The 16,660-nt window shown below is 39.2% G+C and overlaps 1 protein-coding gene across 7 annotated transcripts in view; it reads right to left on the bottom strand.

The window, feature by feature from the left end:
- The window catches only part of PTPRA (protein tyrosine phosphatase receptor type A), a 164,977-nt gene that overhangs the window by 45,201 nt on the left and 103,116 nt on the right, over nt 1-16,660 (bottom strand). For 4 of the 7 annotated variants that reach the window (XM_087445509.1, XM_014790124.2, XM_087445513.1 and 1 more), the window contains one exon: nt 12,551-12,577. The exons of the other annotated variants lie outside the window; for them this stretch is intronic. In XM_087445509.1, the coding sequence (XP_087301635.1) occupies nt 12,551-12,577 (27 nt within the window). The remainder of the gene's footprint in view (nt 1-12,550; nt 12,578-16,660) is intronic. 7 annotated transcript variants of the gene reach the window in all.

Genomic DNA, 16,660 nt, shown 5'->3' with positions numbered 1-16,660 from the left:
ATGAACTCAATCAAATACTACCAACAGATTAAGTAGGATGAAGACAGGGATGTGAAACTGGATTTGACAAGATGGCAGCTCTTGGTGACCTTTTCAAGAGTGGTTTCAGTTGAGTAGTTGGTGAGAAAGCCTAAATGGAGAGAAATAAAGATGGAAAGAGGAGAGAGTGAGATACTGACTCCTTATTTGAGGTGAAGACTTTTACCATAAAGGGATACAAAAAAAAAGGAGTAGCGGCAGGAGGGAGATGTGGGGTGGAAAGTTTTTTTTTTTTGCAAGAGATGGGAGATATTATACCATGCTTCTTTCTTGATGGCATTTTTCAAAGACACCCTGGTATGTGGCTCTCATCTTAAAATGAGCATTCAAACCAGTTGACTACTCCCTCCTCTTTGAAGAACTTTCTTCTTTTGGTTTCCACAACAAACCGCTCTTCTGATTTTGTTTCTATCTCTTGGCTGCTCCATCTCATTTTCCCTCGCTAGCTGGTCCTCTTTCGACATCAGGTCTCTAAATGTCTGATTTCCTCAGGCACTCTTCTCTACATCTATCTAGTTAATCTGATCAGACAGATGGCTGTAAGCACAAATGATATGCTAGCAATTCCCATATTTGCATTGCTTGGTCAGACCTGTCTTCTGAGCTCTCTCTTCTGAGCCTATACACCACTTCCACTTTAAATTTCACAGGCAATGCAGACTTTCTGTGTCTAGAACCTTCCCCTCACCATTCAGTAGCTAGAATTGCCATCTACTCTGTTGCTCAAGAAATGTGGAAATCCCCTTGATTTTTTCCTCATGCTTATCTTCTATATCCAACCCAGCTGCAAGTAATATGTTTTAGGGCTAGAACCAACACCTCAAATTTGTCTGCCTTTTTTCCATTCTGTTGCCATCATTGTAGTCCAAATCTCTATCCTCTCTCATCTGGGTCAAAGTAAGCCTCTGTCCTCTGCCAATCCATTCTCCACACAGACCTCTAAGAAAGCCAATCAGATCACATTCTTCTCTTATGTAAAACCTTTCGATGGTTTTCCAGGGCTTTAGAATGAAATCTAATATCCTTACCCTGGCCTATAACAACCTCCCCACTTTAGCCCCTGCTTACTCTATCTCCTGCCACTTTCCTTGCTCAGTAAACTTCAGCCGGTTGCGTCCTTTCATGCTGAGTTCATTCCGTCCTTAGTCCTTCGAACATGTCATTCCTTCTGCTTTACATAGCCTCCTTCCATTCTTTGCCTGGTTAACTCCTAGTCATCCGGTTCTCATTTTAAGTGTTCTTCTTCCAGAGAGGTCTTCTCTAACTTTCTAATACTAAATTAGGATCCTAAGTCTTAGTTTCCTTATCTCTAAAATTAGTTATTCTGAAGATTAAATGGGATCATCCATGTAAAGTTCTTGGCACAGTAACTAGGCTACATTATGCACTCAGTGAATGTTAGCTATTATTGTCTCTATTATTCTCATAGAGCACTCTGTTATTTCCCTTTTTTGTGTGAGGAAGATCAGCCCTGAGCTAACATCTGATGCCAATCCTCCTTTTTTTTTGCCGAGGAAGACTGGCCCTGGGCTAACATCTGTGCCCATCTTCCTCTACTTTACATGGGATGCCGCCACAGCACGGCTTGACAAGCAGTGCGCCAGTGCGTGCCCGAGATCAGAACCTGCGAACCCTGGGCCGCCGCAGCGGAGCATGCACACTTAACCACTGCACCACTGGGCTGGCCCCTGTTATTTCCCTTGATAACATCTCTCACACTTTGTAATTATATATTTGAGTGTAGTTCATAAATAAGTGTCCCTCCTTTACACCATAAATTCCACAAGTGCAAGGATTATATACCTGCTTTGTTTCTCACCATATACCTAAAACCTAGCACAGAATTTCACACATAGTTGGCACTAGACAATTACTGGACTACACTGAGTGAATGAATAAAAGAATTAATGACATCACTAAATATGTCTTTGTTAAATGCCAGTCAAAATGCTGTATATCAGGCATTAAAAGAAGATAATTAGAGACACCTGGCTCAAGACAGTGGGCTGAATCCATAATTTTACTTCTTTCTCTTCTTCCCAAAAGTACACTGCAATGACAAAAGCAATATAAAAATACTAATGAATCAAAACCCTATCTGGAAGGCAGCAAAGAGTAGCATCAGTAGACCAGAAACTGAGGGATCTGCAGAAGACAAAGCAGATGGGACTGGACTGCTAAAGAGATCAATCAGAGCCAAAGAACTTCCAGGTGAAAGGTAAGTTCTAGTTCTACCAGTCTGGGCCTGGAAACAATTCAAGCTCAGAGCCAACCGGGACTGCGGATGAAAGTGGGCCTTGGGGTAGCAGGATGGTATTTAACCAAAAGCTTGCCAACACAGGGCCAGTAAACCCACAGGCTGTGTAACAAGCTGTAACGTCCCATCCAGACTCAGCTGGGAAGATAGCACTCTATACAGAGTGGGAGTTTGTCACACAGAGTGCCAATGGCTTCTTTTTTTAAAAAAATAGAAGCTGCATACACATAATCAAATTTTTCATGATGCAAAACTTTGAAACTTACACAGGAGTAAAAAAGAACACTACAATAAACCCCTATGTACTTATCACTTCACTTCAACATTATCATTATATACCAGTTTTTTCATCTATACCAGGGTTTTTCAACCTGGCACTAATGACATTTTGGGCTAGATAATTCTTTGTTGTGGGGAGCTGTCGTGTGCACTGTAGGATGTTTAACAACATCCCTGGCCTCTAACTACTAGATGACAGTAGCAAACCCCCAACTGTGATGACCAAAATCATCCCCAGACATTGCCAAATGTCCTCTGGGGGGAAAATCGCCCCGAGCTGAGAACTACTGGTCTATACCCCACCCCAGTGGATTATTTTATTTAATTAATTAATTTATTTATTTTTCCACCAAAGCCCCAGTAGATAGTTGCACGTCATAGCTGCACATCCTTCTAGTTGCTGTATGTGGGACACGGCCTCAGCATGGCCGGAGAAGTGGTGCGTCGGTGCGCGCCCGGGATCCGAACCCGGGCCGCCAGCAGTAGAGCGCAAGCACTTAACCACTAAGCTATGGGACTGGCCCTCAGTGGATTATTTTAAAGCCAATCTGAGACATATCATTTCTTTTTTTTTTTTTTTTTTAAAGATTTTATTTATTCATTTTTTCCCCCCAAAGCCCCAGTAGATAGCCGTATGTCGTAGGTTCACATCCTTCCAGTTGCTGTACGTGGGACCCGGCCTCGGGTTGGACGGAGAAGTGGTGCCTTGGGGCGCGCCCGGGATCCGAACCCGGGCCGCCAGCATCAGAGCGCGCGCACCCAACCGCCAAGCCACGGAGCCGGCCCTGAGACATATCATTTCAACTGCAGTCACTTCAGTATGTATCATTGAGAGGAGGATTCTTAAAATAATCACAATACAGTTATCCTATATAAAAAGCAACACCAATTCCTCAGTATAATCTAATATTAAGTTACTGTTTAAATATCCCTGATTGTCTCATAAATGCTTTTTTTGGTTGGGTCAGAATTGGCATCCAGAGAGGGTCTATACGTTGCACATGATTGCTAGGTATACTAGGTCCACAGAGGGTTTCCTGGGTGGGCTCTGAAGACAGAGAAAGGACAAGGGTGGTACCTGAGATAATTCTAGGCAGCCACAGGAGATGAAGAGGGAGAAAAGAGAAAGGAAGGCAGCTCTCTTTAGAGAATAACTCTGTCCCAACTTCCTAAACCATAGCTGAACCCCTAGTTTAGGATACGTCCCTGTTTGTCCTCCTCAAGGGACACCTACTGCGAGCACATTCTAGTCCATTCAATGCTCCAGAGCAAAGCTCAACCAGAGCCTTACAGGTGACCTTCACAAATAACAAGGACAGCAATGGTAGTTCTGGGAAACAGATGTAACACAAGAAATAGAATAAATCTTCAAAAATATGTTGTAATTTGTGCAAGAGGACAATGCATCGATTGAAAAAAAAGCCTCTATAAAAGACAGAGCAATCTCACACCTATCAGGATGGCAACTATCAAAAAAATAAAATAGCAAGTGTTGGCCAGGATGTGGAGAAACGGAATCCTTGCGCACTGTTGGTGGTAATGTAAAACGATACAGCTGCTGTAAAAAACAGTATGGCAGTTCCATAAAGAAATTAAAAATAGAGGGGCCGACCCGGTGGCGCAAGCGGTTAAGTGCGCGCATTCCGCTGTGGCAGCCCAGGGTTCGCCGGTTCGGATCCCCGGTGCGCACCGATGCACTGCTTGGCAAGCCATGCTGTGGTGGCGTCCCATATAAAGTGGAGTAAGATGGGCACAGATGTTAGCCCAGGGCCAGTCTTCCTCAGCAAGGAAAAGAGGAGGATTGGCAGATGTCAGCACAAGGCTGATCTCCTCATACACACAAAAAAACAAATTAAAAATAGAACTACCATATGATTTAGCAATTCCACTTCTGGGTATATGCCCAAAAGAATTGAAAGCAGGGTCTTGAAGAGATATTTGTAAACCCATGTTCCTAGCAGAATTAGTCACAATAGCTAAAACATAGAAGCAACCAACTGTCCATTGATGGATGAATAAATAAGCAAAATATGGTATACACGTACAACGGAATATTTTCCGCCTTAAAAACAAAGGAAATTCTGCAATATGCTACAACATGAATGAACCTTGATGACAATATGTTAAGTGAATAAGCCCGTCACAAAAGACAAATACTGTATGATTCCACTTCTATGAGGTACCTAGAGTGGTACAATTCATAGAGACAGAAAGTAGAATGGTGGTTGCCAGGGGGTAGGAGAAGGGCAGGGGGGGATGAAGAGTTTCTATTTAATGGCTATGGAGTTTCAATTTTGCAAGATGAAAAAGAGTTATGGAGATAGACGGTGGTGACTGTTGTACAACAATGTCAACAAACTCAATGCCAATGAACTGTACACTTAAAAATGGTTAAAACGGTAAATTCTGCTATGCGTATTTTACCACAATAAAAAAAATGGAGAAAAAAAGGAGCAATCTGAGAATTAAGAAAGAGTTCTTAGAAAACTAAGACATGATTGGGGGAAAAACAATCTCAATAGGAAGAATGACAGGAGAACAGAGACATAACTGAAAAACAAATTAGTAACGTGCAAGACCAAATCCTGGGAGTTTCCAGAACACAGAGCAATAAGAGTGAGAAAGAAATTATGAGAGCAAAGAAAAGAGACAAGCTGGATAGATCTAGGAGTACTAATATCTGTTCAATAGGAGTTCCCAAAGAAGAAAATGGTAAGGAAAGAGGGAAAGAAATTATACAAGCAAGTTCCTTGAGTTATCAGGCCAAAAGGGACCATCAAGTTTGAGCAGTAATAGTGAAAAAAGATCTTTACCTAGATGCATCCTGACAAACCTTTGAAATTTTGGATTGAAATCAACCAACCAACCACAGGCCATCCCTAAAAACCTCCAGCAATAGAAAAAAGCTTGCCAACAGAGAAACAAAAATCAGATTCTCATATGATTGCTCATCTAAAAATACCATTGCTAGAAGTCAACGGTGCACTGTCTATCAAGTTCTTAGGAAGGACTTTGAACCTAGCATCATTTATCTAGTTAGATTTTCATTTCAGCATGAGGTCAAAAGAAAGCCATTTCCAGAGCATGAGGCCTTAGGGCCAGACAGACCTGGGAGTTCAAATCTCTACTATCTTACTTAGCAGTGGTGTGATAATCTCTTAGAACCCTTATGGAACGCTTTATGAAATGCAAATATATCATCACTCTCCACCTCTTTATAGTTAATGGAAGATGTAAAAGAAGCAACATTTGCAAAATGCCCGATATTAAGGAAAATGATTTGGCCTTTAGAATGCATCCAGAAGCTCACATACTAGCAGAGAACCTCAGTCCAGCTTCCTAGGCTCAGGCAGGTCGCCTTGTCTAGAACAGTGAAAACTACAGCACAAATGTAGCCCACTGCCTGTTTTTGTTAATAAAATTTTACTGGAGCTCAGCCACGTTCATTCATTTACAGACTGTCTATGGCTGCTTTTGCACTACAAAGGTAGAGCTGAATAGATGTGACAGAGGTATTATGGTCGCAAAACCAAAATTATTTATTATCCGATAGAAAAATTTGCCGACCCCCAATCTAGAATGTTATTACCACCTCTCCCATTACACAATTCTAGCTCAAATATCACCTTTTTTGGTAATTATTCCTTCCTAGTACTTCCATAACACTACGTACCTACTCTGCTACAAACCTTATCACATTGAATTATGGTCACTGATTATATGTCCGCTAAATTATAAACTTCTTGAGGGCATAGATTTAGGATCACCTCCAGACATCTGTGTTCAATATTTATTCTTTCATTCAATAAATATATATTGAGTGACTGCTTGTGCCAGGCAGGTCCTGAGGATACAGTAATGAACAAATCAAAATTCCTTGCTCTTATGAAGCTTATATTCTAGTGGAGGAGACAGGACAACAGATAAGTAAAGGAATATATGAGATATAGGTAAGTGATAAGTGCTATGAAGAAAAATAAGGCAGGATAAAAGAGGGAATGGGGGGAGGTGTTCTGTGATGTAAGATGGGGTGGTCAGAAAAAGTCCTGAATGAATGGATGGAATGAGTACCTGAAGGCACAAAGAGTGCAGTATTGCTTATGACCACTAGTAGTAGAGTTGACGACTACAAGCAATATGACAAGAGTGTCAGCTAGACAGAAACCTTAGAAATTAATAAAAATTATTATTATAGTTAATATTTAAGCACTTATGTTGCAGGCATAGAGCAAAGCACCATACACATATTATATCATTCAATTATCCTAACAATCTTAAGACAGATACTGTTATTAACCCTATTTTATGGACGAGGACACTGAGCAGAGAGATTAACTTGCCCATATTACATAGCTGCCAATCTAAAGCAAGAAGACAAAGTTACACTATTCTCCAGACTCTTCATAAACTACAGGACCAACAAAACTTTAACTCTTCCAAGCTCTTAGGCCAGAATAGTCCTCTATCATAAAAGCCAGATTTTACCTCTTGACATCTGAATTATATCCATGTTTCTGATACCGGTATTGTCGGTAAGACAATACCGACAGTAAAGATGTCCTCAGGCCTCTGTGAAGGAAGGAGACTCAGATCTATTAAGAAAATAGGAGAGAACTTACAGCTCTCTGTACCAAATCTCAGACTTGGGGATAGGCTCAGGATCAAGTCATCCTCCTAGGGTTCCTCCCAAACTGGGCAGACTTGTCGTCTCATCGTGCTCAGGCTTGTCCTGATCTGGGTCATGTGGAGAGGTGGCCTTGCATGATGCAAGCTGGTGCAGGCAAGGCACGCACACTGGTCCATTCCCACCTCTCCCCCCTATCCATTCTAACAAAATTTCACTTCCTAGATTCAGATCAGGGGCAGCATTTCAAAAATACTTAAATGGTGTTCTGGGACAACAGATGTCTATTTGCCATATCCCCTTTCCAAGAAAACAAAGGGTCATATTATTCTAAGGGCTCACATGTAGACAGGTGAGTGACCTAAGGACTTAGACACATCTTGGTCAACTACAAAAATAATCAGTGAAGTAAAAGCCATACTCCACTAGCCTTAATTCCGAAGGCCTATTTATTTGTCTTGCCTCCACACTTTTTGGTAGAAGTATATATCAACTCTCAAAGGCAGAGTTGGAATGTTATTTTAAGCGCTTCCTGTTGGCTCTAAAAACAGCAAAAGTCATCAGGTTGCCTCAAGAGCCCAAACCATTGGGCTGAGCCCAATCACTGTTGTCTACAACCAAATTATCATTCACAAACTTTACTTTCTATTGCTCAAATTATCATTCACAAACTTTACTTTCTATTGCAAGTCTATCTTCCCTAAGGCCTCTGGAGTTATCTTTCTAAAACAAAAATCTGACTATGTCACTTCCTTCCTTAGCATCACCAGGAGACGCCCTGATTCCTGAGCCCAATGCACCACCAAGCCCATTCTGCTGAGGCTACCTCCAGCCCCTGCTGACCTCATGCATGTCAACTGTGCACAGTTCCTCAAATGCATGACTTGCTCTTTCATGTCTCCTTGCTTTTACCTTCTCTGGTGTGTCCTTATTTTTCTCAGTTATTATACTAATTTAAACTGCCGAAAGCTCACCTCCATGCCTCCTTCCCAATCCCCAGGCACTAGTCTTTTAAGCTCTCTCACAGTACTTTGTGTGGTATATCCAACAGCAAGTAGCTGAGTGGACTCTGATTCTTGGTATTCACGTGTTCCTTCCATCACACAAGAAACATTTTTTTTTCTTTCTGGAATCCTTAGCATCTAACAGGTGCTGAATGAACACATTATTAAAGGTGCTTAGGGAAAGTCATCATAAATGGAGTTCACAATAATAATGTCACTTACTATGATAATCCAAAAATACCTCTTTAAATAAGAATGTCAACCCCTTTCTAGACTCCAACCCTAGCAAAGTATTGAAGGAGCAGGTGAACTGACCTCAGAGCTGAGAAACTTTAAGGAGCCTCTGGGGTTCAGTAGAATGCTCATCCCGCCTGGTTCTAGAACTCTGTAGCTCAAGAACTTCTTGTTCACAAATATTAAGAGGATACTATTTTCAGATTTTTAAGAAAAGTTATATAAATGATTATGTCTGAAATAAAGTATGGTTAGAACAGCTTTATCCTGTGTTCTTGCTATTTAACAAGTATCAGTTATAAGGTCTTCATGTGAAAACCCTACTATTAAAAAGTAGGATGAGATGGGTTTATGCAGAATCTTATTTAAAAGGTACAGGGCAGAGGATTAGGAGTACCTACAGTTGTGGCAGTATGGCTACAAGATGACGCTGTCTTGGGAGCCACTTTGCACACAGCCTCCAGGAGCGTGGGAGTACCCTTGTTTCCATGAGTTCTGACTGAACGGCTGAGATTCCTGATCTCCTTAATCTCCCATTTTACAGTATTGGTAACAGCGTGGTGATGGTAGTAGGAGGAGCAACGTGATAGCCAACACTTGCTGAGCAACTGCTACATGCCAACCCAGCACCAGGCCAAGTACTTTATGTTACTTCATTCCTCACAACCCTATGAAGGAAATTCTGTTCCTATCCTATTTTGCAAATGGTAAAATGAGGCACAGGGAAGTTACACACCTAGCCCATCCTGCTGGTAAGTCGTACAGTCAACACACAAACCCAGGTGGTCTAGCTCCAGGGCCCACACTTTTAACCACTACATACACTGCCTCTCCAAATAATCCACTATGCCACTCACTCGCCAACCTTAATACATATATCAAAATCATTCAACAGCATTTTCTTAGATGGGAAAATCTCTATTTATGAATGCATAAAGCATAGGAGCATGCATCACTATCTTTTTTTTTTTTTATTTTTTTTTATTTTTTTTAAAGATTTTATTTATTCAGTTTTTTCCCCCCAAAGCCCCAGTAGATAGTTGTATGTCATAGGTTCACATCCTTCTAGTTGCTGTACGTGGGACGCGGCCTTGCGTTGGACGGAGAAGTGGTGCCGAGGGGCACTCCCGGGATCCGAACCCGGGCCGCCAACATCAGAGCGCGCGCACTTAACCGCTAAGCCACGGAGCCGGCCCATGCATCACTATCTTGCTCAAACTTCATGGGAATGGTATTAGAAGTTACAGATTCCTCTTCAGGACCAAAGAACCCATTCCCCCAGCTGCTGGGAGGGTTACTGGCTTATAGCTCTCAGTCAAGTCCTTCCTCAGAAACTGCCCTTGGCCTAAGAGAATAACCTAGCCCAGTGGAAACCTCCCGCCACCCCAACCCACCCCCACCATTCCAGCTCCAGAGCTTCCTGTGGGATTGGCTGAGGCCTTTGCTGCCTTTGCTCTGACCACATGGCATCTCATTACCTCCCTTTACCCAACAGTACTGCATTCACTGCCTCACAGGTACTGTAGGGAGAAGGTATCCCCAACAAACTTGCTGCATGTTCATCTCTGTCTCAGTCTGTTTCCCCCAGGACAAAACTAATAAAACTGAGATTTAAAACTAGTGAAGACTAAATAACAACTGGATAGTATACTCATGACCATCGACTTCATGATGAAGAGGTACTTGGCAGATAATGCCAGAACTGTACTTAATGCATTACTATATACTACACAAATCATCCAAATTAACACCAGAAAAAATGCTTTAAAAGAAAAGCTGCTTATAAAAGGGCAAATATTGTATGATTCCACTTAAATGAGGTACCTACAACAGACAAATTTATAAAGACAGAAAGTAGAATAGTGGTTACCAGGGTCTGGGGGAAGGAGAAATGAGGAGTTACTGTTTAATGGGTTACAGAGTTTAATTTGGGATGATAAAAGAGTTCTGGAGATAGATGGTGGTGAAGGTTGCACCACAATGTGAATGTACTTAATGTCACTGAATCGTACAGTTAAAACAGTAAATTTCATATTATGTATATTTCACTACAATTAGAAAAAAAGCTGGTTCTAACAAAATAACTTGGAATACACTTAAAAAATAATACACATAAGAAAATAACCAGTTTCTTGGACTTCAAAAGAAAGGAAGCAAAGTTGCCTGCCTCCCTTCCTCTTTTTATTCCTTTTTGCTTTGACAACTAAAACACCAGCCATTGCTGTTCAAAAGCATCCCTAAGGCCAGTACATAAAAACCTATAATCCTTAATTCATTTGCATAAGACATAATTTGCTTAGCAAACCCATTATAATGCAAAGACATATTTCAAAATAATTACCTCATTTCTCAAAAAGCATTTATTTGGTTTTAAAATTAGAATGTGATATCAAAATTTATAGCAATACTTCTGAAGACTTGCCCTGGTAAAATCGTCATTACACATGGGGCTTTTAGACACTTGCTGAGAACATGTATGCCTTTTCATTTTCCTGTTTGGTTAAAAGCAATTCTACAAAATTATTATTATTATTATTTTTATTTTTGATGAGGAAGATTGGCCCTAAGCTGACATCTGTTGCCAATCTTCCTCTTTTTTTTTTTTGCTTAAGGAAGATTGTCCCTGAGCTAACATCTGTGCCGATCTTCCTCTACTTTGTATATGGGATGCCACCACGGCATGGCTTGATGAGTGGTGTGTAGGTCCACGCCCAGGATCTGAATTCGAGAACCCTGGGCTGCCGAAGTGGAGCATGTGAACTTAACCACTATGCCTCCAGGCCGGCCCCCAAAATTATTTTTTAACTTAAAAAGAAGACTTATTATATTAGTATGTTACAATTAGCAATAATCTAGATAACTAAGGTTATATCAGATAACATTTCTTTTTAATTACAATATTGAAATTACTCAAATCCATGTTAGTTAGAAAGGTAAAAGAAGGGTACTATCTAGGGCAAGAAAAAGGCTTATTAAGAAAATACACACTACATAAAGGAAGGAATCACAGATCTTATGTTTAATTTTGAAGCCTACCACTTTGACTTTCGACTTTTTTGTAAAACTGGTTAAAAGAGCAGTTTTAGGGAGCAAACGTAAGTATCTACTGCAACATAAATCTATTAAGTTCTACATTTGATAGTGAGAATATGGTAAGCGAATGTGAACAGCACAAACACACTAATCGAATTTCATTCCTGAGTTTAGGAAAGTGAAAGCTGGAAAATCGAGGGAAATCTGTACACAGTATGATAACACCTCACTGTTCCTTACCAAATGCAGTGGCAGATGGACAACGTACTACTTTTTCTACTTTTCTGATTCAAATGCTCCCTACTTAGTTGGACCTCATAAGCCTTCAAATGTTCCATTACTTAATTATGCAGGGAATCAGAAAAAAAAATCTCCAAAAGTCTGATTTGATAAAATAGGAAATCATGATGAGAAAAATTGCTTCACAGATTAACATTTTCCAAACTCAAATGCAATGGTCATTTCTTATACTGTTAGATGATCTCTTTCTCTTACACTCTTTGATGGCAGCCTTACTGTTGTCCTCAGCAAAATGTGCCACTTCTATACATGAGCACCCATGTACTCTGTTCTGTGGTAACCAGGGATACGGCAATCCTCCTTAGACCAGACATAGCATCTCCAGCCATAAGGACTTTACACTAGAGAGCTGAAAATCCATAAAATCCACATGAAGTGACAAAGGGTTGACATTTTATAGACTAGGGGAAAAAACAACACAAAGCTAGGATGTTTAAAGGTAACTATGGCCTAGAAATTAGAAATTAACTACGACATAAAAACTATGGCCTAATATCACCAAAGGGTAATATTAACAAGGTGACATGATAAAGTAAGATACAGCTGTTTTATTACTTGTTAAAATACATCATAGCTATTAGAATACTTAATATACATTTAAAAACATAATGAATACTTATTTCTGTTACTCTTCTCTATGAGGTTATTATGGAAACAACTCAAAAGAAAGTAAACACATAATAGCCACAGATGCAAAGTTACCATAGACGGTGAGCAGAGGAAACACAACAAATATTGTACACTGTAAAAGGGACAACAGACATAAGGTGAGTGGCTCACCTCTTCTGTCCTTCGAGTCAGAATTACCTGTGTAATAAGTGAAAAATAAAAACATTCACTCAGATGGAAGAAAAACAGTCTATTCAATCTACGGTAAGACAAAAGAAGCTATAGGAATATAGACACTTTCCCTTTGTATAAGTTGGAGCTAGAATGAGGCACCCTCCAACAACTGGGAAACAACATTGCCCAGATTCACTAAACTTCAATCAGTGGTTTTTCCTTCTCCCTGAGTATAACAATGCAGCATTAATATTCATAAAAAGTATAAGAATGCAAAGAGAAATATAATCACAATGGTATTAAGAGGTCTTTATGTCTTTCAGGCCATTAAAATGCAATAGGGCAAAATTAAGTTAAGGATATAAAAGACCTAAATGATAATAGGTAATAAAATCTAATTGATATAGACCAAACTATATACTAATAGAGAAAACCTTTTCAAAGGCTTGTGGAATATCCCCATAGTAAGGCTTATAAACTACCCATAGTAGAAATAGTACAGATAATATTCTTTTATCATGATGCAATAAAATTAGAAATTAACAAAGTAAGAAAACACTTGAAAATTAAAACCAAAACCAAATTGCAAAATACCTAAAAAATAACAATAAAATCACACTTGTGGTAGAATCCACCAACTGTTCTCCAGCAACTCTCTCCCCCAATATAAGTCTCTTTCTCTTCTTGTGCTTGGTACAGAATCTGCTTTTTTTTTTTATCTGAGCAACAAAGGTGTCCAGCTAGAGACTACATTTCTGAGACTCCTTTGTGCTAGGTGTAGTCATATGAAGAATTCCAGCCAATGAGATGTGAGCACAAGTGATGAGGGTAACTTCTGGGTCACATCCTTTGGAGAGAAATTGTTTGTCCCCATTTCCTCTGTTCTCCTTCCCAGGGGCTGGAAGCAGAACCCAATGATGAGAGCCATCTCTGATCAAGCAGACAAGAGCAATTTTGTCAGGACAGGCCACAAGAAAAAAAGGAACTTGGTTTCTGATGAGCCCTCTGTCTACCTCTGGATGTGACAGGGGAGAGAAAGACACTTTTGTCTTACTTAGGTCACTGAATTTTGGTGTTTCTTTGTCAGAGAAGCTTCGAATGCACCCTAACTAAAACAACTATCTACAGGAACACTTATGGGATATGGCTAAAGCTGTGCTTATCAAAAATTCAGTACTCAATTCAGGAAGACAGAAAAAGCACAAAATAAATCTAAGAAAAGCAAAAAGAAAGAATAAGAATAAAAAAGACATTAATGAAATAAAAACTGAAAAATGACAGAACTAATTAATATACCATAGTAAGTTCTTTGGAGAAAAAAGCAACAAACCATGAAATAGATAAATGGTTAGCCAACCTAAACAAGATAAAGGACACAAACATATAAAATAGGAATTATTCATAGCTATGTAGGAAATTAATCCTAAAATATGACTCTTCAAATCCATTCAAATAATTTTGAAAACATGACTAAAATGCATAGTTTTCCAGGTAAACTTCAATTCTTTCCATGAAGCAAAACAAATAACTAACAACTAAAACTTATCAAAAAATAGCACACATAAAAAGGAAACACAGACCAATCTCCTTTAGAAATAACTTACAAAAACCAATGGAAAAATCCCAAATAAAATAATATCACACAAATTGCAACAGTTCATTCAAGAAAAATACAACATGGCCAAATAGAGTTGTTTTTGCAGGAATGTAAATAGTTCAAAATTAGGAAATCTATTAAGATGATTCACTACAGCATATGATAAAAAGAGAAAAAAATCATACAGATCTTGCTCACTGATGCTGAACAGGCAACTGGCAAAATTTAACACCCATTCTTGACATAAATGCTCTTTAAAACAGGAATAAATTGATAAATCCTGCATATGATAAATATGGTTCTCTCAACCCAAGAGTCAGTATTATGTTTAATGCAAAATCACTGAGAGCATCCTCCTTAGTCAGGTATAAGACAGGCTAAGGCTGTCTGTTTTTACCACTGCTTCCTAACTTTGTTCTGGAGGTAATGACCAATTCATTTAACCAGAAGAAAGAGATCTAAAACTTTGGAGGAGATATTTGTAGGTGACATGATATGAAGATTTATGATAACTGAAGAAAATTATGTCAAACACTGAGGAAATTGATTAAGATGACCAGTATAAAATATACATACAAAATTAAGGATAGAACTACCATATGATCCAGCTATTCCACTGCTGGGTATTTATCCAAAGAAAGTGAAAACACCAACACGTAAAGATACGTGCATCCCTGTGTTTACTGCAGTGTTATTCACAATAGCCAAGACTTGGAAGCAACCTAAGTGCCCATCAAGGGACGAATGGATGAAGAAGATGTGGTATATATACACAATGGAATACTACTCAGCCATAAGAAACGATGAAATCCAGCCACTCGTGACAACACGGATGGACATTGAGGGTATTATGCTATGCAAAATAAGTCAGAGGGAGAAGGTCAAATACCATATGATCTCACTCATTAAGTAGTAGATAATAACAACAACAAACAAACACATAGAGACAGAGATTGGATTGGTGGTTACCAGAGGGGAAGTGGGGAGGGAGGAGGGCAAAAGGGATAATTAGGCACATGTGTGTGGTGATGGATTATAATTAGTATTTGGGTGGTGAACACGAGAACATGATGTAATCTATGCAGAAATAGAAGTATAATGATGTACACCTGAAATTTATACAACGTTATAAACCAATGTTACTGCAATAAACAAAAAAATTTAAAAAAAAATAAATAAAATATACATACAAAAATCAGTAGCCTCATATTGTACACCTAAAACTAAAACAATGTTGTATGTCAATTATATCTCAAAAAAAAAAAAAAAAAAAACCAATAGCCTTCATATCCCAACAGCAGCCAGTTAGAAGATATAATGGAAGAAAATACACCATTTATACCAACAAAAACAAAACAACAAAACACAAAGAAAACCCTCTGAAATATCTAGAAATAAGCTGAACAAAACGTGTGCAACATCAGTGGCAAAAACTCTAAACCACTTCCAAGAAACACAAAATAAGACTTCAGCAAAAAGAATACACTACATTCTTGGATAGAAAAAGACTTAAAGATGTCAGCTGTCCATTTAATCTATCAATTTAACATGATCAATAAAAACTTTTTTCCTGCTATACAAGTTGATTCTAACGTTCATAAAAAACATCAAGAGTTGCTAGAAAAATTCTGAAAAATAAGATTTAACAGGGGGCTGGTGGCCCGGGTTCGGATCCCGGGTGCGCATCGAGGCACCACTTCTCCGTCCATCCTGAGGCCGAGTCCCACATACAGCAACTAGAAGGATGTGCAGCTATGACATACAACTATCTACTGGGGCTTTGGGGGGAAAAAATAAAATAAATAAAAAAAATCTTTAACAGGGGATGACTCACCTTGTCAGATATTAAATATTTTGTTGCAATTATTAAAACAGTGAGGTTCTGTACATGGACAGAGAAAAAGATTAATAGAAAATACAAATGCCCAGAAATAGAACTCAAATACATATGGGAACCTAACAACCTATCAAAATTCAATATATGATAAAGGCGGCATTTCGAAACAGTGAGGAAAAAAACAAATAATTTGGGGCCAGTCCAGTGGCATAGTGGTTAAGTTTGTGCGCTCCGCTTTGGTGGCCCAGGGTTTGCCGGTTCGGATCCTGGTCGTGGACCTACACACTACTTATCAAGCCATGCTGAGGCAGCATCCCACGTAGAGCAACTAGAAGGATGTACAACTATCACATACAACTATCTACTGGGGCTTTGGAGAGAAAAAAGGAAAAAGGATGAAGATTGGCAACAGATGTTAGCTCAGGGCCAATCTTCCTCAAAACCAAACAAAAACCCACCAACAGATAATTCATTAAAGGGCATTGCGACACGTAGTTAACTATTTGGGGGAAAAAAAAATCCATAGCTTAACACTTTACATCAGAATTCCAGACGGATCAAAGATTTAAGCACACACACGTGCACATGCATGCACTAAGAAAGAAATCATAAAAGTCTAGAAGAAAACATAAGGAAATTTATTTACAGTATTGGAGTAAAGAAAATCTTCCTA

This window comes from Ceratotherium simum, chromosome 21, assembly GCF_057802395.1.
Source record: "Ceratotherium simum simum isolate JZ-2026a chromosome 21, ASM5780239v1, whole genome shotgun sequence".
Lineage (NCBI taxonomy): Eukaryota > Metazoa > Chordata > Mammalia > Perissodactyla > Rhinocerotidae > Ceratotherium > Ceratotherium simum.
Note: the sequence above shows the minus strand (reverse complement) of the source record. Positions and strands in the feature narration are given on the sequence as shown.